The sequence below is a fragment of the Diadema antillarum genome, unplaced genomic scaffold (assembly GCF_040938485.1).
Source record: "Diadema antillarum isolate AM-2024a unplaced genomic scaffold, OU_Dant_1.0 scf00000030, whole genome shotgun sequence".
NCBI classification, from domain to species: Eukaryota; Metazoa; Echinodermata; class Echinoidea; order Diadematoida; family Diadematidae; genus Diadema; species Diadema antillarum.
The window spans coordinates 1,915,222-1,938,362 of NW_027270919.1; the positions used below are offsets into that span (position 1 = coordinate 1,915,222).

General features: G+C 40.4%; 1 protein-coding gene across 1 annotated transcript; it reads left to right on the forward strand.

Annotated features, from left to right (window-relative positions):
* Positions 1–1,586: 1,586 nt before the first annotated feature.
* Positions 1,587–18,765, forward strand: LOC139740319 (uncharacterized). Its single transcript, XM_071650916.1, has 10 exons — positions 1,587–2,265; positions 4,945–7,107; positions 7,958–8,162; positions 9,143–9,435; positions 10,018–10,161; positions 11,869–12,051; positions 13,096–13,261; positions 13,835–13,958; positions 17,391–17,625; positions 18,257–18,765. Exons 1-10 carry the CDS (start codon positions 1,941–1,943, stop codon positions 18,763–18,765), a joined length of 4,347 nt encoding a protein of 1,448 aa, XP_071507017.1. The 5' UTR covers positions 1,587–1,940.
* The last annotated feature ends 4,376 nt before the right edge of the window (positions 18,766–23,141 follow it).

Below are 23,141 nucleotides of genomic sequence, written 5' to 3' on the forward strand. Positions count from 1 at the left end.
TTGCATTTTCAGACTTGTAATTCAGAGATCTAGTGCACACATTTTTAGTGGTGCAATATTCCTTTTTTCTTTCTATTATCAAAAAAAAAAAGGAAGAACAGCCATAGTCAGTGAAATGTGCGGGGAGGACGGGGGAGGGGGTACGCAACACAAGGGAACTTGGGCAATATTTGGGAAATTGCCAATAAAGAAGTGTACTAAATCCCATATGAGGGAACTTTGCATTTTGCAAGTGAAAGATTTGGTGCACACGTTTTGATGAATTATTTGGAAATCTTTAAGCCCAATGGAAAGGGGAAAAGGACCAAACGGGCCGGGAGGGCGTGTCACTGTCATGGGAGGTGGTATCCCTCTCCCACGTGAGGGAAATTTTGCATTTTCAGACTTGAAATTCCACAATCTGGTTAAGCCTTTTTGCTAAATGTTTGGACAGTTTGCTGTCTACTAAAGCAAGAAAAAATTTCCACCACATCTCCGGAATTATTGGGGGAGGGGGGAAGGGGACGACAATCAAAACTGATATTATGTTTGTCCCCCCCCCCCCCGAAGATCGACGACCCTGCCCCTTTGCCCCCGTCGGATCGACGCCCCTGATCATCCCTGTGTATCCCCATAGATGTATCATGACTGAGACATCATTTGTTTGGTCAGTGATTAAAGAATGGGGGGGGGGGGGAGACGGGTCAATTCTGGCGGTTTCGTCTTGTTTTGTTTTGTTTTGTTTTTCTTACGCTGTGATTTGTAGATGGTCCCGAGAAATGCATAACCTATTGTATACTACGTTTTCAACATCCGCGAGTGAGCGAAGAGACCGAGCCTGGAGAAAATGACATGTATGCAAATCATACAATACTTTAATAGCAGAATACTTTAAGCTCTGTATAGCTCTCAATAGGCAGATGGGCGGGCTTCCGAACGTCGTGCAATATGCCGAAATGAATGCAATCACATATTCTTCTTCCATTTTTTTTCTTTTTTACATTTCAGGGGGATATTAAATATGTACAGGCCATCCCCCTTCTCAGGTCATCCCCCTTCTCCATGAGTGGGGGGGGGGGGGGATGCACCCCCCTCCCCATTAAAGTCCATGCATTCTAGTAATGGTAACATGCACAGTAGATGGGGTTATGGGAACGCCAGAGCCTTCTACTCGTTAAGTATTCCAAAAAGGATGACCATGATGATGTAATCTCGGGAATTCCCCTCTGTTGTTGCCGTCTTAAACATTACTATATTTATTGTAAACTATCCTGTTGTAGAATTTAAAAAATGATGACGTATGAAAAAAATAACTTTCAAAGAATTAAAAGATTTATTTGGTGATCAAAAATATATATTTTTTCATATTCAACAAAAAAATATTAGAAAACTTCTTGACTTTTTCTTATACAATTTTGTACTTCAGCCCAGTCAGTGCAGGTTCTCGCAAAGAGAGTAGGTGCGCACGTACTAGCAAGTGCTGGGTATGAGTTGTACAGTACGTACAGTTAGACAGCAGTGTATGCCTATGTCAGTACAATGCAGGCGAAGCGCTCAGCCTCTCCGTCCATCTCCTATGTACAGTGTGTCTACCTTTGCAGCGCAAGTTGGCCGACTTGTCGATGGACGGGATCAAAGGAAGAACCTCAGCAACACTGTTTACTGACTGAACTGAAATGCCCTGATATTTATTGCTGATGGGACATGAGGAGAAAGCCATCGCTGCGCTGATCAGTTATGTGCTTAGAGTCTACACTGTTATTTGATGCCGAATGAATAGGAGGTGATGTTGATACTCTTTATCTAACTTCATGAGGCCATCATTACCACGTCATTGGGCATCAATCATGAGGAAGTTGGGATAAACTGACCTGGCCTGGTACTGATGTGGTAGAACCAAATCTAATCCGGAAAACCCGTTGAATTGAACGTGCGTGAGAGTCTTGGTTCGATGCTTTGCAATGGCTGCAAGAAGTGATGTCAACAGCAGATCTAACTGCAACACAGAAAAGATCATCAGGCGAAGATCTGTCGAACGCTGCGAGGAAATATACCTGTTTGTGAAAAATAAATTGAGTCAAAAGGAATTCCTAGATGTGCTCTTTTTAAATCAAGAATATTTATCAACGAGTGAATATGAAAAGTTTGAAAAAGACATTTTGGTCTTGCCTTTCTTCCTTGCCATGAACAAGTGCAACAGGTACCCAAAGGATGATTTCCAACACCTATGTGAAGATCTTGAAAAAATCAAGTTGTTCAAACTTTCCGAGGAAGTAAAGAAAATGGGTGAGTATTTCTCAGAGTCTGGGTCTACTCCTAGTCCTAGCTAGATTCCAACAAGGTACAAATTAGCGTTGGTCACATGTCAATGCGAATGATTACTAGATTTAAGATCATGCTAGCTGATCTTGAAGGATTGTCAAATGACACTTTGACAGTGTTGCCATGACAGTGTTGCCACAAACTTCCTGCTCAAACTGGGGATAAATTTGTTTCCCAGACCCCCGCCAATCTTTTCAATCATTGACATTGCTTGGGCAGTGTGAACGCTCACAACTAAAAACTTTGTCGGTGACCAGTCCTTCATCTGTTTTTGTGTGGTGTCTCCAGAGTGTGCCTTCATTGTTATGTACAGCCCAGTCCGGGAAACCTGCTCACGAGGACTGCCCCCCCGTACAAGCACTGCCCCGCCTCATGAGGCCTCCGGGGGGGGGGGGGGGGGGGGGGGGGGCCTCAAGAAGCCCCCCTTCACTTTTATTCATCTCGCATTTGACGTATAAATTGTCGCAATTTTGCACGGTGATTTTTTGTGCACACACATGTCCACTATCCATGATGAAAAGAAGAAAACATTCTGTTTTTTTTTTTTTCCCAAAAATCGAGTTTTAATAAACCGATGGAGAGCGACCCATCAAAACACGGGCGCCAGCGTGTTCGCACAATGCAAGACTGCCGCACCTAGCGGCCTGATCCGACTAAATATTTTTGGTGCATTATTCTGCGGCTCTCATCCCTCCGCACACGAATCAACCTTGTGAAGCTGAAGTCTGACATCTTTTTACAAAAATTTGTAACGAGAAAGATAAAATCAGTACGAACCTGATCTTGTGCATAAATTCCAAATTACTATTCCACACTCATAGAGTAGGTGGGTACCCCAGTTTGTTTTCTGGAATCCCGCAACACGACGTTACATCACATTACGCATCCAGCACATACAGACAGTGCGCAAGCTGTGAGATTTTGAGATTTCATGGGCATGCACCGGAGGATACTGCGTCCTCCGGTGCAGTGCTCGTGCGGGGGGAGATGGGGGATGGGGGGGGGGGTAGGCCAGTCCTCGTGAGCGGGTTTACCGGACTGAGCCTCAGGTGTGCATCGCTACATCACAATCAGCAGTCAGACAGCAGTTGAATAGGATGGTCTTTCTTCTGAAATACTTGCACCAGTGACCCAAACTTCAGGAGCTAAAACATCAAGAAGTTTGGCTGACAGTGTGGAGGGATGACCAAATATCACAAAGACTTTGAGATCTATTGCCAGTGTGCATATAATATGGCTATCGAAAGAGTGAATTATTGCGTGGAGCAGGCCTGGTGGCATGCCAAATGTGACCTGCCAAGACAAAAGTACCGAAAGTCACTGACGGCTGGCTGAGACAAGAAAATCGAGTTTGAAGTAAGATCGTTAAAATTGGTCAAAACCATCAAATTTCTGTTTTTGGCATGATGTTGTACTAATAGACAAACGTTTCTTCTATCTATCATCTGCCGAACTTTTGAAGCTATAAATGATTAAAGAAATGGCAAGAAATTAGTGTTTTCCCTTTACCATGATTTTCTGACTTTCAACAGAACAGAAACATGTTGGAAGATTTGGATTTAAGGCCACAGATAGACTCTGCCCATAGCAATGAGGGAGTGATCCTATTGGTCAGTGCATGGGATCCTTGGTACTGATTAGTCATGCATAGACCACTGGTGCTAAGCTTGAGTGAACCATCACAGAGGTTGCTAGATGACCTGACCTTCTTATTTTCAAGAAATGAAAACTGTACCTCCCCTGACCATGATTGCATCCAAAAGAAAATTTTGAAGGCAGTTTTCTTGAAAATGCTGATTTCCTATCAGACTGCTTGACGTGGTCTTATAAAATCATCAAAATCTCCGCAACCGAGTACTTTTATGAGCCATTTTATATGCTATTAAAGCAGAAGAGTAAGAGAATAATGTCATGTCATTGTCAGAAAATCAACCTCTTTTGACTTTTGGATCCTTTTGTTGTAGCAGGTCACAAATAGTCTTTTCAGTTTAACTTCCATGAAGTTAATGTCTAGATTTTCTATTACAAATTGCCTTTGCTCAGGATGGTAGATATCATCTTTGGAGGCTTGGGACTCTCTGATTTAAAGAAAAAAGAATGTATTTATACTGTATATCTTTTAAACAATATGTTGCAAATTTATGTAAATCCACCTTGGTCAACTGTTCTTGACCTTGCCTGCTTTGTAAATAGTGTTAGTTACCCGGTATTGGAACTTCCTGAATTTTCTTGTTCATCCAACTATATTAGACCACCTTTGGTGTAATGTCATACTTTCTGTGGTACCGATATTTATCTCTCTTGACTAGAGTCAGCCGAGTCATTCCTTATACATGTATTTTGTTCAGACTACCGTTCCCAAAAAGAACTAAATACGCAATTTGTAGGACAACCACTCTTATCTTTGTTGCCTCCAGAATCAACATCATCTAGGTTTCTAGTGCATGATGTCGAATTGCCTTTGTAACATGGCACTAGTCTATTCGTACTGTAGTAGATGTCACTGACAAATTGGAAGAATTCCCTTTTGATATGAATATGATTGAAGTGCAGCCACAGTGACACTATTATAGAGTAGATCTCTGGAATAAATGACTTGCATAATGTACAAAAAGTGAGGGTAAATTTCATTCTTCCATCCAGCTCAAGAACTCTCATTGATCGGACTGGTTCCAAAAGTCCAGAAAATGACCCTCCAGGACTCTCAAGAGTTGTCTGTCCAAGGCCCTCTCCGCAGCACAGACCCTCGGCAGGCAAATGAAGCAACTCGGCCAAACCTGCCAGTCCTCAATATGCGCCCAGAATCTCAGATGATAAGTCATCAGGTTCCTGCTAGGGTAGAAACATCCGAGCTCGTGCAATGTCCTGATTCATCATATCATCATCCTGAGAGTGGTAGAGAGGGACTGGCATCTTCCCATAGAGAAAGACAGGTGTCTGCTCAGCTTCCTTGTCAGCCGTCAGAAGCAGTAGTCCAACATCCTGAAGGTGACCAGTCTATTCCAGCAGAAGAGGGTGCCATGTCTTACGCAGGATCACTGAGAAGTGGAGAAATCTTCAACCGTCCTTCCCAGAATGCTCCTAGCCACAGTCCAGGTACAGATGAAAGGGGGAGTCTAACAGGTGCCGTTATACACCCTTCAAGCCAACAGAGTTCAGCGAAAACATGTTTGATCAGCAAATCTTCACCTGCTGTCTTAGGAAATCAAACAGCTCTGAGGGAATCTCTTGAAATGGCTGTACATCCTTCTGATCAACACAGTACACTGTCAGCAAGCCAATCTCTTGGAGTCCCTTTACATCCTTCTGATCAACACAGTACACTGTCAGCAAGCCAATCTCTTGGAGTCCCTTTACATCCTTCTGATCAACAGAGTACACTGTCAGCAAGCCAGGGTCTTTCACCATATCCTGGAGACGGAAATGTGAGTCATGACAGTCAGCAGATTCCAGGGGTGAGCCTCGGCAGTTGTCAGACAGCATCATCAACATTTTCAGGAGACCTCTCAGATCATAAGAGTGCAGGGAATGTTTCAGTGCAAAAACCATCATTGCCAATTTCCCCACAAGATTCAAGTCCATTTTTAGCTAATGTGTCTCTTAAAGAAATAGAACAGCTTGTAAATGCTAAAAAACGCGAGCACCAAACAAGTGTTAAAATGAGGCAGGAAAGGGGACTAGATTTGGATGAACCAAGAGAAAAAAAGAAGCCTCCCCTACCCTCGGATGTTGTGACAGATGCAGTGTCCACTTATCTTGAACCTCTACAGACAGAAAAGCCCAAAGTAAAAAACAGAGAGCATGATGATGATGATGAGAAGGATGTTTGTGAAAAGAGAGATGATGATGACATGGAAGTTTCTTTTAAAGACGAACCTCAAAACTTTGAAATAGAAGGAATAGCTGCCCAAAGTGACGTCGTAGAGTGTGAAGATTTGCAGACAAGTGCAGGTTTCCTTGATGAGGAGGAACATTTGCCAGAGGTGGAAAGTAAAAGCTTTGAAGCAGTGAAAGAAGAGGGAGAATGGCCAGCCCTTGAAGTAGCTAAGGAACTAAATGAAGCCAAAGAAAAGAAGGAGAAGGAAGAGGCTGCCATCCAATATGATGAAACCACAGGCATAGAGGTGAATCTCTTTGCCAGAATGAAGGCTGACCCTTCTTCTCTCACCAGCAAGGACAGGGACCTCATCCAGAAGCAGATGATGAAGCACTTGGAGAGGAAAGCTGCTCCTCCAGAGAGCAAGGAGCCAAAGGTAGAGTTTGATCCCGATAAGAAACTGTTGCCATACCAACACGAATTGGCAGCACCGGGATTGATGGGCTTTAACTACATCATGTGTGCCCCTGTTGGAACGGGAAAGGCGCTTACAGCAGCTGCCATATGCAATCACCAGAGGAAAATTGCTATCGCAAAGAATGAAGAAAAACCTTACAAGTCTTTGTTCGTTTCGAGTGGGCAGTCTGTCAGTGACCGCCACAGGGATGCATTTCAGAATATTTTCCCTCCGGGAGCAGTGTCTGTCCTTGAAAGCCCATCCCAGTTCAAGGAAGTCTTTGACCTGCCCAGCGTTCACGTCGTGATGTTGACAGCTGAGCAGCTTAGCCAAGTCCTGAAGGAAAGACAGATAGCTTTCATTGATTTGACCACTGTGGTCATTGATGAATGTCATCTGATTGCTACCAAGCATCCCTTCAATGACATCACCAAGTACTACCTGGCTGAGAAGAAGGACTTGCTGGCGAGGAAGGCTCCCCGAGGGGCATGGACTCTGGGAAGACCATATGGTGGAATTTCTTTCATCATAGGTAATTTCATCATGTATGATTTTTCTTTTTGAGTGTCTGTACTTTTAGTTTAAAAATGTTCTCTCTATAGCACCCATTTATGTGTCACATACTTAAGCGAGCCTACATGTACAGATGAGCAAAAACCCAGCTTTAATGCCTCAATATTGTTGTTAAACGTTAGGGATGAAAATAACCGACATCAAAACATTAATCAGTAAAATCAATGTTAACTGTAAAATTTGAACTATGATAAATTAGTAAATCCATTTCTAGAATTAGCATCTTCAGTTATGTTTTATCAAGAAAATTGGTGATTTCTCCTTCCATTTGCGGCTTTATTGCAAATTTGTATGTTTTGTTAGGATGTTATACAATTTGTAAGTGAACTATACATCTACATCAAATGTGATAATTCTAACATTTTTTTTTTGTAATCACTGCTACCAATGATAAATAATGGCTTTAATACAATTTCTGTGGAGCTTTCAGAGGAGGTACCCATACATGGAGTATCGAATGTTAGGACTGAACTTCACTCAGATACTATGTCTCATCTTGTGACAAAATTCATGTGGAAAATGGGGTTGGGTTTAGGTTGATAAGGAGTTTAAAAAATGCCTTCCACCCTTGAAAAATCCTGGGTGATTTCTCCTTTTTTTCTTTTCTTTGTGTGGTACTGATTAACACTGCCAAAAAATTTATTGTTGAAAAAAAAAGAATTTTTCTATCCTGAGATACTAGAAACATTGCCTTGAGTAACTTTTAACACATTAAGCCCAATTATGTTTAGATATCCCTAAAGATTATTGGCAGCATTGTGAAGGCAATAGACCGAGAATACAAAATCTGTCCTGTTCAATCTTGCTAGGCCTGACGCCAAACCTGGGGGCAAACTTGCAGTGCTTCACCCGTGAGTTCATGGTCCGGCAGTGCGGTCTCCTGGACAGCAAGGGAATCCGGCGTGTGGAGTCCGTGGACAACCTGCGAGAGATGCTGAAGGTCAACAAACCACCAGAAGTGGACACTATGCTACTCACGTCACGTGCCCAGTCTACCATCAACAGTGTCTTCAGGTAAGTATGTCAACATTTGTTAGTTTTTTTTTTTTTTTTTGGGGGGGGGGGGGGGGGGGGGGAGGGGAAGGGTTTTTGGTACCAGGGTATGGATTGCTGATGATTATACTAGGTGAGAGGGGCAATATGCATTTTATATGAATGGTCTATACACTGTCAGATTCCTTGTGCAAAGACACTTTGGCCCACATTCACGAAGGTGGTACAAATGAAACCATGGTTTAAACCGGCCCATGGACAAAAACCATGGAGCGCCAAGTGTCGCAAGGAATATTTCGTTACGAAATTGGTCATTTCGTCAACAAAATAACCGTTTTGTTACGAAATCAGTCATTTCATGGACGAAATGTTCATTTAGTTACAAAATGTTGTCATTTCATTCCAAAATAATAATTTCATCGACGAAATGACTGATTTCGTAACGAAATATTCCAGGTGACACTTGACGCTCCATGGTTTAAACTATAGTTTCATTTGTGCCACCTTCATGAATTCGGGCCATAGAGAGAAGTTGTTATGGGAGTTACATGTATAGATCAGCTGTGCCATGCATTTTAATCAAAACTTACATTTTATTCCGTGGAGATTATGTGGCTACCCAAATATTTGAAGTCATGTCAATACAACTTAACTCATTGTCTTGACTACAGTTTTCTGTTGTTGCCATTTTGAAATGCACACCTTAACCAATAATCGAGTGCATCAATCATATAGGCCCTACATACAAACATATGAGAGCGATTTCTCAGTGCCTAGCGACAGTGTATGACCAGTGCTTGTAGAAACCTGAAATGTTGGTTGTTAACATTTGTTTGTTTGTTTGTTTGTTTTTTGTAACTATCTGTCAGAAGGTAAAACTACTGGCTTAAATTGCATGTTTTGAAGCCCCACAATCAGAGATACGCATCTTACATGGGTAGTGTAGTGATGTCATGTAACCTTGTATTGGATGTCTCATCATAATGTCCCAAACTACATAGGTCAGTTCTGGAGAAGCTCATGTCTTCCATGGAGGAGCGATACTCTCCAGACGGGGGCCTCCAGGGGGACACGCCCCGAAAGGGCACCAAGGAGTACCGGGCCTGGATCCACCCCAAGCGCATGCTGGCCAAGCAGCTGGGAGAAGTGGACCGTTACTTCCCCGCCACCTACCTGGTCCTGCTGAACGACGCCCTGTGTGTGCACGAGGACCTGCGCTGCAAGGAGGCAATGAAGTTCTTGAGCTCGGAAGATGGAAAGCTGCAGGCAGAGAAAGGCTTTGCTGCATCAACGGGTGAGAAAATCTTTGTAGCATCTTCCTTAATGGGCGAGCATTAAATGCAAAGAATATTTTGCATTCACATTCTTTTTGTTTGATGGAAACGTGAACGTGATATTTTTGAAATGAATGTACCTACTATGTTGAAATGTGTAATATCATGCATTTTTTTTTCATGCTGTGTTTTTATGTGGTGGTTGTCTGTTGTACAGTTTGATGTTTAGAAATCACCTGGGACAACATATACACATGACTGAGAGTCAGGAAAACTGATGAGATAAAAGTTGGCCGAATAGCATTTAATGACTTTTACGGCGATGTAATTACTGTGAGTTGGACCCATGCGTGCTTTCCACATGAAAAGAAAATGAAAATATTGTTTAAATTTTTATCTCAATTCAAAATATTCACCTCCAAAATTTGTATTGAGTTCAAAAGTATAACACCATTTTTAGTTGAATTTCCAGTACAGTTGAACTTCCACACTATTATGAGAAGGCAATGTTCAGATCTTCTTCTTTTTTTCCCCCAAATTTCCAAAAACATGGGATTTGTTCAGAGAAGTGATAAGAATGTTTTCTGTCTGATTGGTTTTAGGCAAGGACTGCCATAAGATGTTTGAGGAACAGAAGTTTGAGCTGATGAGGCTTGTGAAGGAGGACTCGCCAGGTCTCTCCCCAAAGCTCTGGTGTCTGGCTCAGAAATTGGCTGAGATCTACGAAAAGGATGCTCCTGAAGCAGGTAATCGTTAGGATAGCCATTGGAGTGTTTGTCCCTTGTGTATTGGTTCATCCAAAATGTGACTGACACTTTACTTTTTACGATTTCATGGTATGTCAATGTGTTGCTCCTTGATTTGTTTGTTAGTATTTTCCCTGTGCTTTGTTAATACTTCCTCGCTTTGCTGCTTTAATTGTTTTCTTTTATTTCATAGGAAGACCATTATTGTCCTCCCATTTGCCCCTTTAATAGTGTCCTTTACAGCATGTGTGTGAGTGTTTGTGGGGGGATGTTTGTATGTATGTATGTTCTCTTGTCAGTTTGCATTACTGTCATTGTGTCTACTTGTGACCTGCTATTGCTACAACAAAAGGATTCTAAAGTTGGGGGAAGACAATTTTTTGAAAATGACACATGACATTATTCCCTCACTCTTCTGCTTTAATTTTGTATGTAACACGACTCGTAGAAGTACTTGGTTGTGGAGATATTGGTGATTTTAAGAGACCATGTTGAGTGGTGTAGGAAATCAACATTTTGAGAATGCAGCCTTCAAAGTTTTCCTTCTGATGCAATCGTGATCAAGAGGAGGTAAGACAGTTTTCGCCGCTTGACAATAGGTCTGCTCATAGCAACCTCTGCGATGTTCATTCAGGCTTATCGCCAGCGGTCTATGCACGACCAGTCTGTAACCAGGGTGCCATGCACTGACCAATAAGATCACTCCCTCGTTGCTATGGATGGAGTCTATCTGCAGCCCTAAATCCAAATCTTCAGACACATTTCTGTTCTGTTGATAGTCAGAAAATCATGGCCCAGAAAAACTCTAATTTCTTGCCTTTCCTTTGATCATTTAGCTTTTGAAAAAAACAACACCTTAAACTAAAGACAGTACAGTCAGTCCTTCCTTAGTGACCACCTGTCTATAGCATCCACTTGCTGTATGCGGTCACTGTAATTCTCTTCAAGAGAAAAGACGTGTTACAAACCCTGTGCTTAGTGGCCACCTGTATAATGCGGCCAGCAGCCATCAATTTTGTTTCCTGCGGTAGGTATTGGCCTTTGTATAGCAATCACAAACCCATACAGAGCCAGAGCAAAGCTGATAATTCAGCAAGTTTTTTGCTTTGCAGCTATGCTGGTTACGCATAGCAAATAGTTTTAATGATCACCACTTTTGCATTTACTCATCATTCAGGTATCATAATGAACTCACCAGCTTGCTGTTTGCACACTCAGTGTGCAATCGCTCAATCAATAACTTCATTGTTCAATGCGTGAAGCATGTGCATTGGTATGATGCACGTATAGATGTGATGATACATGTACATGTATGCAATACAGACAAAATGTCAGATAGCCTGTTTATAACAGCTACCCATCTATAATGGTCACTCTTTTTGCCTCCATTTGGTGGCTCCTATATACAGATTTGACTGTATTTCAGTTTTAGTTTGGAACATCAAATTTTCCTGTTTGATACTGAACTGTCAATTCTTCTTGATTCAACATGAAGCTGTATGCAAACTTAATGTCCTCACAAAGGCATATAAGCTTCCTTGATTTAGAGTCGTAAATATTGGCAGCCCTGCTCATATCTACATGTAATTAATCAAACTTAAAGCATCCCCTGAGGTCTACCAGCTTTTACCGTTAACATTCATGAATATAAACTTTCATCTCATCTAACACACTACCCACTATTTTATTTTTTCATCATGGCAACAGGTATAATCCTTGTCAGATCCAGTGCCATAGCAACCCTCCTCGTCAACATCATCAACAGCAACAACATCACCACATCCAAGGGGATCAAGGCAGTTCAGCTGAGCGACCCAGACGAGGGAGAGATGGAGGATCGAGACTCTGTGGTATCACAGCAGATAAAGATCTTCCAAGACATTCAGCAAGGTAAAGTACTTAAAGTTTACTCATACTACTCAATGTCTTAACCCGTTGAGGACGAGTCCTGAGTATACTCGGGCAAACGTCTATGGAAAATGCGTGTTGCAGCAAAATCAAACCATCCTGAGCGGGTGAAGACAAAACCGCCAAATCAAACCAATTCCCCCCCCCCCACCCAAAAAACAACAAAAAAAAACAAACAAAAACAAAACAAAAAACAAAAAACATGTTCACTAGCCTTCATCTTTATCTTTGGTACCCAGAGTATGATATAAAGTGGTAGAGTATGATTCACAATTTGAACATCAGGGAGAGTTTAACATGCAGGATCATTGTTTAGGGTTGTGGGCATGCAGTGTAGCTGTGTAGGCATTGGGAAACTCAACAAACTCTTGTGTCTGCTTGCCACCAGTATACCACAAGCCATAGTTTTCTTTTCTGTATTTCTTAACCTGTTAAAGATGAGTCCGGAGAATACTCGGGCAGCTGTCTATGGGAAATGCATGTTATAGCAAAATCAGTCCGTCGATCTGTGACAGGTTATAGGACAAGTTCACTCACGTTGTGTGGATTGAGTGAATGCAGCAATGTTAGTTGGACATGACAAATTCATTCAAAAGTTACAGGTAGTGTGAGTTTTTCAAATTGTAGTGCCCCCACCACTGGATGGGAAGACAAAAATGTTGAGGGAATGTGCACTTTTCTTTTAAAAAAAATTCTGAAACTGTCTTTAAATTTTTCTTTATTAGTTATTCATATATGTATGCAACATCAAAACCTGTCGTAATCCTTAATTTTTCTGTATTTGTTTTACATACATGTATGTGACATCATAAACTGTGATAGTCTTCTCATGCAGCAGTGACTGCACAGAAACTTTAAATATTTGTCAGTTTTGAATGAATTGTCTGATTTTCCTCAAACTTTCCATGTTATCAACTAACATTACTGCATTCAGTCAGTCCACACATACTGTATGTATGGATGGGTGAATTTATCCGTGAATAATAGTGCCAGTAAGTTGTCCATGTTCTCTTCTTGCTGTTACAGGGAAAGCCAATTTGATAGTCAGTACTGACTTTGAGCAGACTGGTCTGGAGCTCCCTTCTTGCCACTTTGTGATTCGCTACAACCTGGTCGAGGAGGAAGTGAGAACGGTGCAGCGTGCAGCGAGGGCTGGAGCTGGGGAAGGCCTGTGCTTCCTGATTGCTGAAAAGTATGCTTTTTATCTTAATTTGCAGGGGAGTTATGGGCCAAGGGGTGATGAACAGGAGGGGGGGGGGGGGAGGGGGAAAGGGGAAAGATGGAGGAGAGATTGGGTTGTTGATCAGTGCTGATGTGGTTGATGAATGTGATTTCAGGCAATAGCTCTCAGATCTTTTATAGTGATAAAATGTTACTAACTAGGAGCCTTCTCAAAGTGATTCGGAAGAATTTTTGTTTCTTTACTAGCCATGACATGCTTCAAACATCTTTTAACCCATTTAGGATGAGTCCCAAGTATACTTGGGCAAGTGTCTATAGGAAATGGGTGTTGTAGCAAAATCAGCCCATCCTCAATGGGTTAAAAGAGACGATGAAAGTCACTTTGATATGACAGGCTAGGTTGACCCGTACCAGACTGAATTCTGAAATGCCCATGACTTAATACGCAGGCCACCAGGTTCCCATATGGAACGGGTAAAAAAACACGAATCAATGTTTAAACATATGATTACATACCATGTTACCACATGAATAGTGATATAGTGAAATTTTACAGCCTCGACTTTGCTTCCACCATGTGCAGGTACTCAAACTTAGCCTACGAGGAACAGAGGAAGCGAGATAACTTGAAGAGCTTGGAGGGCAATTTAAAGGTCCTGAATGAGATGGACCCCAAGAAGTGGTACGACTTGGTGGAGGACAAACAGGTATGAGAGAGAAACCAGTCTTTGTTGGAATCATTTGATGCTTCAATGGCATTCACCATTTGCCGATGAAACAAAAAACCCAGCTTTAGGGCATCAAAATAGTTCTAAAATGTGAGTTAAGGATAGAAACAACCAATGCAAAAATTATGATCCTTATACTGTAATTATAACCAATGTTAAGTATTGCTAGATAATTATATAAAGTGTGAACAACAGATATGATAAAAATATCTCAAGACTATAAACTGTCTATAGTTATGGTTTAATAAGAAAAATACTGTAAAACGAGGAACGTTCGTGTGCATGTTAATTTTGTGAATTTCATGAGCGCCTAGATGTGCGAAATTAAATTGCATGCAAAAGTTCTTGTCTACACTATTATGTATTGAATGCCAGTGGTAGTTCGCGAAAATTTCATGCCGCAAAAAAGGCTGTCGGCTCCAATTCACAAAAAAGTCATGCCGCGAATATATCTGTTTTACAGTAGTGATATCTCCTTATATTTTAGGCTTCACTTTTAATTTTTTTTTGTATAGTAGGATGTTTTGTGATACAACTGACCTACACATATGCATCAAATGTGATAACTCAAACATTTTTTTTTTAATCACTGCTCCCAAGGGTAAAGAATACCTTTAACCCCATGTAGACAAGGTAGTGCTGATTGTGTGGAATGATAGGAGGGAAGGGCAGGGTTAGGATCAGAATGCCGGGTGACATTGGACCTTGGACATTTGTCCTAACACCATAATGTAGAGCCTTGCTTCTCAATCAGTTGACTGTGAAACTCTCACAGGTGGCCATGATTTTGGCCAGAAATTAAATCAAATACATTGGTAGTCAATCATACTGGGTCAATAAAATAGTACCAGGCAAAGTGGGCCTTTGGCTGAAAAAGGTTAAAAAGCACAGATGTAGAAGATGAACAGTGAACAGTGCTAGTCTATAAATCCATGGATAGTTTGTTTCATCTTTTTTGTTCCTCTTGACCCAAGTGTAAGCTTTAACCCTAACTAGGCCGGGGGGGGGGCTTCGTGCCCCCCCCCCTCGACGTTCCGCGCGATGTATCGCAATTGCAAAAGCTATCGCCGCGACGTTTCATGACTTCTTTTTTTCGAGTCTCCTGCATCTTTTGACACCAAATTTGCGACGCCTGGACGCGTGGTTCCGAAGTTACGCATAGATATGTACATGCATGTCAGACCCAAAATTGCTCAAAAAACGTGAATTCGTGTACAATTTCAATGCAAACTGTGCTTACAGGCAAATTTCATAAAAGCTTGACTATTTTGGTGTTTTATTGATTAAAATCAATGAATAACATATTTTCTTGTTCGGAGTGATGTCGCGGACAAATTTCATCGAAAAGACAATGAAAAACAAAAAGTAAAAAAAACAGAAAAACATAAGAAATAAAAAAAAACAATAAAATACTTAAGAATTTTTTCTGATTATCACACTTTTTTGTTATTACATTTGCTATGGACACTAAAAAGAATATTTACACAAAAAATGTGCCTGTTTTGAGCTTTATTTTGTGATTTATACAAATAGTCTGATTTCATGCATCATTATGCATAAATTAGCATAATTTAGCATAAATGATAATTTTTTTTTGAAAAATTAACTTCAAGGTATTTTAGATTACATCATAGGCAATGTGTGTGCCAATTTTTGTCGCGATCGTGCGGTCGATGGCCGAGATCTGGAGGGGGAACCATTTGTGTTGCCTTTTTGTCACTTCATCATTGATGGTGTTAGTGATATGGAGTTGGCTTATGATGTCACTGTTCTTAATTTTGTCCATAAGGCATACCCTGGCAATAGTTCTCAGGCATCTCATTTCGAAGACCTGCAATCTGTCCCTGTCTCCTTTCTTCAATGTCCAGCTTTCAGCCCCATATGTTGCAATAGGTCTTGTAAGAGCTCTGTACATGCGTACCTTCAGAAATCTGGTAATGCCTTTGTTAGTCCATATATTTTTCCTTAGTCTTCTAAAGGACCAGGCGGCAAGAGTGGTGTGCCTCTTCACATCCTCTGTTACTGAGGGTATCACACTGCCAAGAAATACAAAGTTCTGCACTTTGTCTTCACACACTTGGAGGTGTTTATCTTCATACCCCATTTTCCGCAGGCTTCCTCTAGGTTGGTAGTTGATATTTGGAGTTTTTCAAAGACCAACTCGACCAGGGTAGTATCATCGGCATACCTGATGTTGTTGGTACACATACATGTACTACCCATCTTCACTCCACTAGGAAGATCTTGAATAAACGTGGGGATAAAAGACATCCTTGCCTGACACCTGTCACAACTGTGAACCACTCTGTAACTTTCCCATTAACAAGCACAGCACATTTGGATTGCTCGTACATATATCTGATTAGATGAACCAGATCCTTTTCCACTCCTATGGCATAGAGACATAATACTAGTAAACCATAACTATTGTTACCTCACATCAAGTTAGGAAATGCACTTTTGTGCAGGGCATCATGCATTTTTTACAGTAATGCTCCATGTACACCATGCTCCTGGTGGCCAATAGCAATTATGTATCAGACCAACATGGGCAAAATGGGACAGATTCGAGACAATGTGGGGGGATGGGACGGGCACATGTGGTAGGCCGTGATTGCTGTCGATGCTGTGGCAGATTTTTAAGCTGTCAAAAATAATTGCCATGGCAGTCACGGTGCAAAGAAGAATCTACATGTGGTAGGCCATGTAGTTGAAGGGGGTGAACGCAGCAAAATGTGATATCACGTAATAGGCTTTGGCAAAACTTGGAGGCAGTTGTAGTGGGATGCGATGGGAAATTTGCATAGTCTAGTCTGACCAGATGTATAAGAACGGCATCTAATAGCTATGTATGTTCACTGGAGTGAGGACTGGAAGGAACAAGACCAGAACACAGAGGGGGAAAAAACAGGAGAACATCCCACCTGATGATTCAGGCAAATGGGGCTGCCGTGGCTGTAGGGAACATGGCTTAAACAGTGGCAGATCCAGAGGGGGGCGCACCGGGCTTACCCCCTCTTTGTTTTTTGTTTTTTTAAACAATAAAAAGAAAAAGAAAAAAGGGGGGTGTGCATGTGCCCTGCCATTAATTTTGTTAGAGCGCCTCCCCTTTACAGAATTCCTGGATCCACCCTGTCAAACGAAGCATAAGCTACTAAATTTGTGAAGTGAAAAGAGAGAAAGAGAAAAAAAGAAAGAAAGAAAAGAGGAGATCAGAAGGAGAACTGTATGCAATAATAGTCTTTAACCCCTTGAGGACGGACTGATTTTGCTGCAACATGCATTTCCTACAGACACCTGCCCGCGTGTACTCGGGACTCGTCAACAGGTTAAAACATTTTTCTGCTTGTCATGGCCCTCAATTACATATAATGTACAACTCTCTTCCCTCTGACTCTTCATCTCACAAAGCTTGCCGCCATAAGGCAGAGTGCCCAGCAAGACTTCCTCCGGTTATACCAGCGGTCTTCTCGACGGCCACAGGACTACAACCTCCTCTGCAAGAACTGCCACAAGAACATCTGCAACGCCCACTACCTGCTGAGGCGCGGGGACCAGATCTCCTGCACCGACTCTTCCATCAAGGAGAGGCTCAAAATCTCCCCCCTTAGCAACAGTCTTCGCACCAGGAACCACGCTGTAACAGGTGCTAACTAACCCATAAGACCTCAGTACCTCGTATTAGTTGGAATACACATATTCTTGTTCCCTCCCACAAAAAGCAGTATCCCTGTGTTGGGACTGCCAAAATATCTGAACACCCTTTTCCCAGCTTTTTACATGCTTTTTCTGCCTTGCATTAGAGACCCTCCCCCCCCCCCAAAAAAAAAAAAAAAAAATATATATATATCTGGAACACACCTCATGCAATGTACCCCTTTCTCCAGTGACTCAAGATAGACACAAGCTCTTAAGATAGACACCCCCCCCCCCTCCACCTCATCTCTGGTATGATGTATATATATATATATATATATATATATATATAACAAAATATATGTGCAGAGATAAAAAACAGGTGTCTTGCGTCCTGCATTGTATACAACTCTTTGAGTTCGGGGGGGGGGGGGGGGGCACTTTTGTTACCAGTGTTCCTACTATTCATTTGAAATCAATTCTAAATCAGGAATTTCATCGTGGGGTTTGATAAATTTTTCTATGATTTTCAAGATATTGCATAACCCCCTTTGTATATTGGGAAATCAGTCCATGTGGCTTTTTGTGGGTTTTGTGCAACCACATGTCCAATGTTCTTAAATGATGCTTTCTTCCTTCAGGGGTGCTGAAATGCACTGGGCAGGTGAACGGACGGCCATGTGAGAACAAACTGGGTGTGGCCGTCGACTTTTTCCGCCAGACGAGGCAGGAAGGGTACGGCCTTGATGTCAGAGCCTTTTTCTTCAGCTACTTGGAGGGGCAGAGTGCAGGGTACGTGGGCCAGGAGTTCTCCTCCTGGGATGAGGTCGACTTCTACATCCGGACGGAGGTGCTCCCTGACAGGAGTGGGAGGACGGGTTCTGGTGGTGGTGGTGGTGGTCGCCGAGACGACAGAGATGATGACGATGATGATGATAATGACAGTCGAGGCAACAGGCCTGGCAGTCGTGGTAACAGATCCACCGGTGGCAGCGAGAAAGAGAAAATGGACACTTCAAACGAGGGCAGAACTGAGACGGGCAGGCGGAGGAATGGAGGCGGAGGGGAATCCAATTCTAACGAGAAGAGAAATGGAGGAAAGAAGCATGATCCACGATATGATCCCGATGATGGAGACGTCGAGCGATAGAAGAAAGTTTCATCTTTAGTGGCAAGCTGGGGCTGATGTGAATATTTGTGCCAATTCTGATTGATGGTTGCCCATTTGAAGATAGTGACAGGAATGAGGAATGGCATCTGAAGCAGTGATATTCCAATATTAGAACCAACACTTGCTGTCCGGCGAAAGCTTGGTGGTCTAGTGGAGATGACACCTGTCCGATGATCAGGAGGTTGAAGGTTCGAATCCTGCTCGAGTATGTATGCCCATGATTTTTTGTCATGGCTACTACAGGTACTAAAACACTGATCAATTCAGTGCTCATTAACGTCGATGTAGGGCAATTTGTCAATCATTTGCAACGATATTCCAAGAGTTGTTCATTATTGTAAAAAAAAAAAGTCTTGGCACAGTCTTCTACCAGTTGTGAAAAGTAAATTAGTAGTGACCAACAAATGATTATAGAATTATATTAATGGTTTCTCTTGGTTGTCTTCACTGTCCTATTCTTTCCCATGTATTAAACAGCTGCAGAGATTAAGGTCCACTCTTACTATGCCCACATGTATAGTATATCTATCTGCTGTCATGCTGTCCGACATAACTACTTTTCTAAATTCTTATGAATTTTCAAGAATTTGCTCACCTAATGATTGAAAAAAGTAATTTCACTTTTATTGTTCATAATTTGCATCATTGTGTCCTAATGTTGATTCTCTCAGTACACTTTGGTATTTTCAGAATGTTTTATTACCATAACTATTATCTTTTTTCTTAGTATCTTCATTATCCTTCTGTTATTCTGTCTGTTTATGTTCTCATCATTTGGTTTTTTTTTAATCTATTATGATTATTTTACTATATGGATATTTTTTTTTCAGTTTGCATGTAGGTTAATTCATGTATTGCAAAGTATGAAATTGTAGTGCAACTATGTTTCGGTACCCTAATTGCTGTATGTTTTAGTAATTGGTGTATTATCCTATGGTATTTCACCATGTAAGGATAGATAATGCAGTCCAACTGTATGATATCCTTCAAATCAGAGCTTTGCATGACATTACAGTTCCAGCATGCTGACTGTGAACTGTGATGGATAAGTATTAAAGTAACTAATGGATTTTGTAGACCACCATCCCTACTCGACCTGTCTGCCAGTAAATTTGTGTTGCATTTCACAAGAAGGATTTTTTTTTTCTTTCTTTCTTTAAAGGAGTTGTGAAAGGCCACCTCACATCTCAACTAATAGTCTAACTATTAGGCATGTGGACAGTCATGTTCATGTATATCCATAATACAATCTTTTATCTCTCTGATCAAATAGTCATCACTGCTCATATACTGCTGTGTATATCATGTCTTTTTGTTGTGTGTAATGTATTGAAAAAATGTTCCTGACTGTGAGGATACATAGCCATATTAATCCTTTTTAATGCTTTGAATAATGCCCTATATTGGGAGTTTATACAAGTATTTACTTTCAATATTTCAGATCAAATTTGGGAGAACTTAAACCAAGCCTTCAGCATGCTCATTTCTGATCGGCTCTATGTCAGGGTATATTCTCAATCTGTGTTTGATTTTACCAATTGATTTCTAGCTTTCCATAAATGGAAAATATTATTGTCGTCATCGTAAAGTTAAAAGTTTTGATTTTTTTATTAACATATTTTTCTTTCTGTGGTATTGTTATCCTAAGAGGAGGTTGTTAGTGCATATCTATGGAGTACCAAGGACAGTATATGTTGACATCATTCTGATAATCTTCTTGAATTAATCAATTTGGTCAAAGCCCTCTATAAAAAAAAAAAAAAAAAAAAAACGAAGACCAACGTATCTTGTTCTGCAAATTTTCATCTAAACAACTATGTTTTCCCAGGAGGAAAAAATAGCAAAATATTTAATCCATTGACATGATATGCGATAGAATGTTTGATTATTACATGATTATGTTCATCCAATCAGTGAGTGGTAGTTGACTAATCCACATGATATGAGGAATTATTGTGTTCTGTTGTTATGTTATTCTTATCCACAGCAGCATACATGACGTGGTATGACTCAAACAGTGAAGGATTTAAAACTTACCATATGTATGTATTTTTACATGCAGTGCCAGACAAATCCTTATTCCCTGATGAAACAGAGTTGTTTCACTCATATTAAGATAAGAGCAAAATATTCGCTAGAATAATTTTCAGTGTTCCCATCATTGGGTCAAAGTAAAGATATACTTGTTCCCCATCATGGTAGTTGCTGTGTGCAAATAAGCTTCATACACCCCGTGCGTTGAATATTTGTGCCAATTCTGATTGATGGTTGCCCATTTGAAGATAGTGACAGGAATGAGGAATGGCATCTGAAGCAGTGATATTCCAATATTAGAACCAACACTTGCTGTCCGGCGAAAGCTTGGTGGTCTAGTGGAGATGACACCTGTCCGATGATCAGGAGGTTGAAGGTTCGAATCCTGCTCGAGTATGTATGCCCATGATTTTTTGTCATGGCTACTACAGGTACTAAAACACTGATCAATTCAGTGCTCATTAACGTCGATGTAGGGCAATTTGTCAATCATTTGCAACGATATTCCAAGAGTTGTTCATTATTGTAAAAAAAAAAAGTCTTGGCACAGTCTTCTACCAGTTGTGAAAAGTAAATTAGTAGTGACCAACAAATGATTATAGAATTATATTAATGGTTTCTCTTGGTTGTCTTCACTGTCCTATTCTTTCCCATGTATTAAACAGCTGCAGAGATTAAGGTCCACTCTTACTATGCCCACATGTATAGTATATCTATCTGCTGTCATGCTGTCCGACATAACTACTTTTCTAAATTCTTATGAATTTTCAAGAATTTGCTCACCTAATGATTGAAAAAAGTAATTTCACTTTTATTGTTCATAATTTGCATCATTGTGTCCTAATGTTGATTCTCTCAGTACACTTTGGTATTTTCAGAATGTTTTATTACCATAACTATTATCTTTTTTCTTAGTATCTTCATTATCCTTCTGTTATTCTGTCTGTTTATGTTCTCATCATTTGGTTTTTTTTTAATCTATTATGATTATTTTACTATATGGATATTTTTTTTTCAGTTTGCATGTAGGTTAATTCATGTATTGCAAAGTATGAAATTGTAGTGCAACTATGTTTCGGTACCCTAATTGCTGTATGTTTTAGTAATTGGTGTATTATCCTATGGTATTTCACCATGTAAGGATAGATAATGCAGTCCAACTGTATGATATCCTTCAAATCAGAGCTTTGCATGACATTACAGTTCCAGCATGCTGACTGTGAACTGTGATGGATAAGTATTAAAGTAACTAATGGATTTTGTAGACCACCATCCCTACTCGACCTGTCTGCCAGTAAATTTGTGTTGCATTTCACAAGAAGGATTTTTTTTTTCTTTCTTTCTTTAAAGGAGTTGTGAAAGGCCACCTCACATCTCAACTAATAGTCTAACTATTAGGCATGTGGACAGTCATGTTCATGTATATCCATAATACAATCTTTTATCTCTCTGATCAAATAGTCATCACTGCTCATATACTGCTGTGTATATCATGTCTTTTTGTTGTGTGTAATGTATTGAAAAAATGTTCCTGACTGTGAGGATACATAGCCATATTAATCCTTTTTAATGCTTTGAATAATGCCCTATATTGGGAGTTTATACAAGTATTTACTTTCAATATTTCAGATCAAATTTGGGAGAACTTAAACCAAGCCTTCAGCATGCTCATTTCTGATCGGCTCTATGTCAGGGTATATTCTCAATCTGTGTTTGATTTTACCAATTGATTTCTAGCTTTCCATAAATGGAAAATATTATTGTCGTCATCGTAAAGTTAAAAGTTTTGATTTTTTTATTAACATATTTTTCTTTCTGTGGTATTGTTATCCTAAGAGGAGGTTGTTAGTGCATATCTATGGAGTACCAAGGACAGTATATGTTGACATCATTCTGATAATCTTCTTGAATTAATCAATTTGGTCAAAGCCCTCTATAAAAAAAAAAAAAAAAAAAAACGAAGACCAACGTATCTTGTTCTGCAAATTTTCATCTAAACAACTATGTTTTCCCAGGAGGAAAAAATAGCAAAATATTTAATCCATTGACATGATATGCGATAGAATGTTTGATTATTACATGATTATGTTCATCCAATCAGTGAGTGGTAGTTGACTAATCCACATGATATGAGGAATTATTGTGTTCTGTTGTTATGTTATTCTTATCCACAGCAGCATACATGACGTGGTATGACTCAAACAGTGAAGGATTTAAAACTTACCATATGTATGTATTTTTACATGCAGTGCCAGACAAATCCTTATTCCCTGATGAAACAGAGTTGTTTCACTCATATTAAGATAAGAGCAAAATATTCG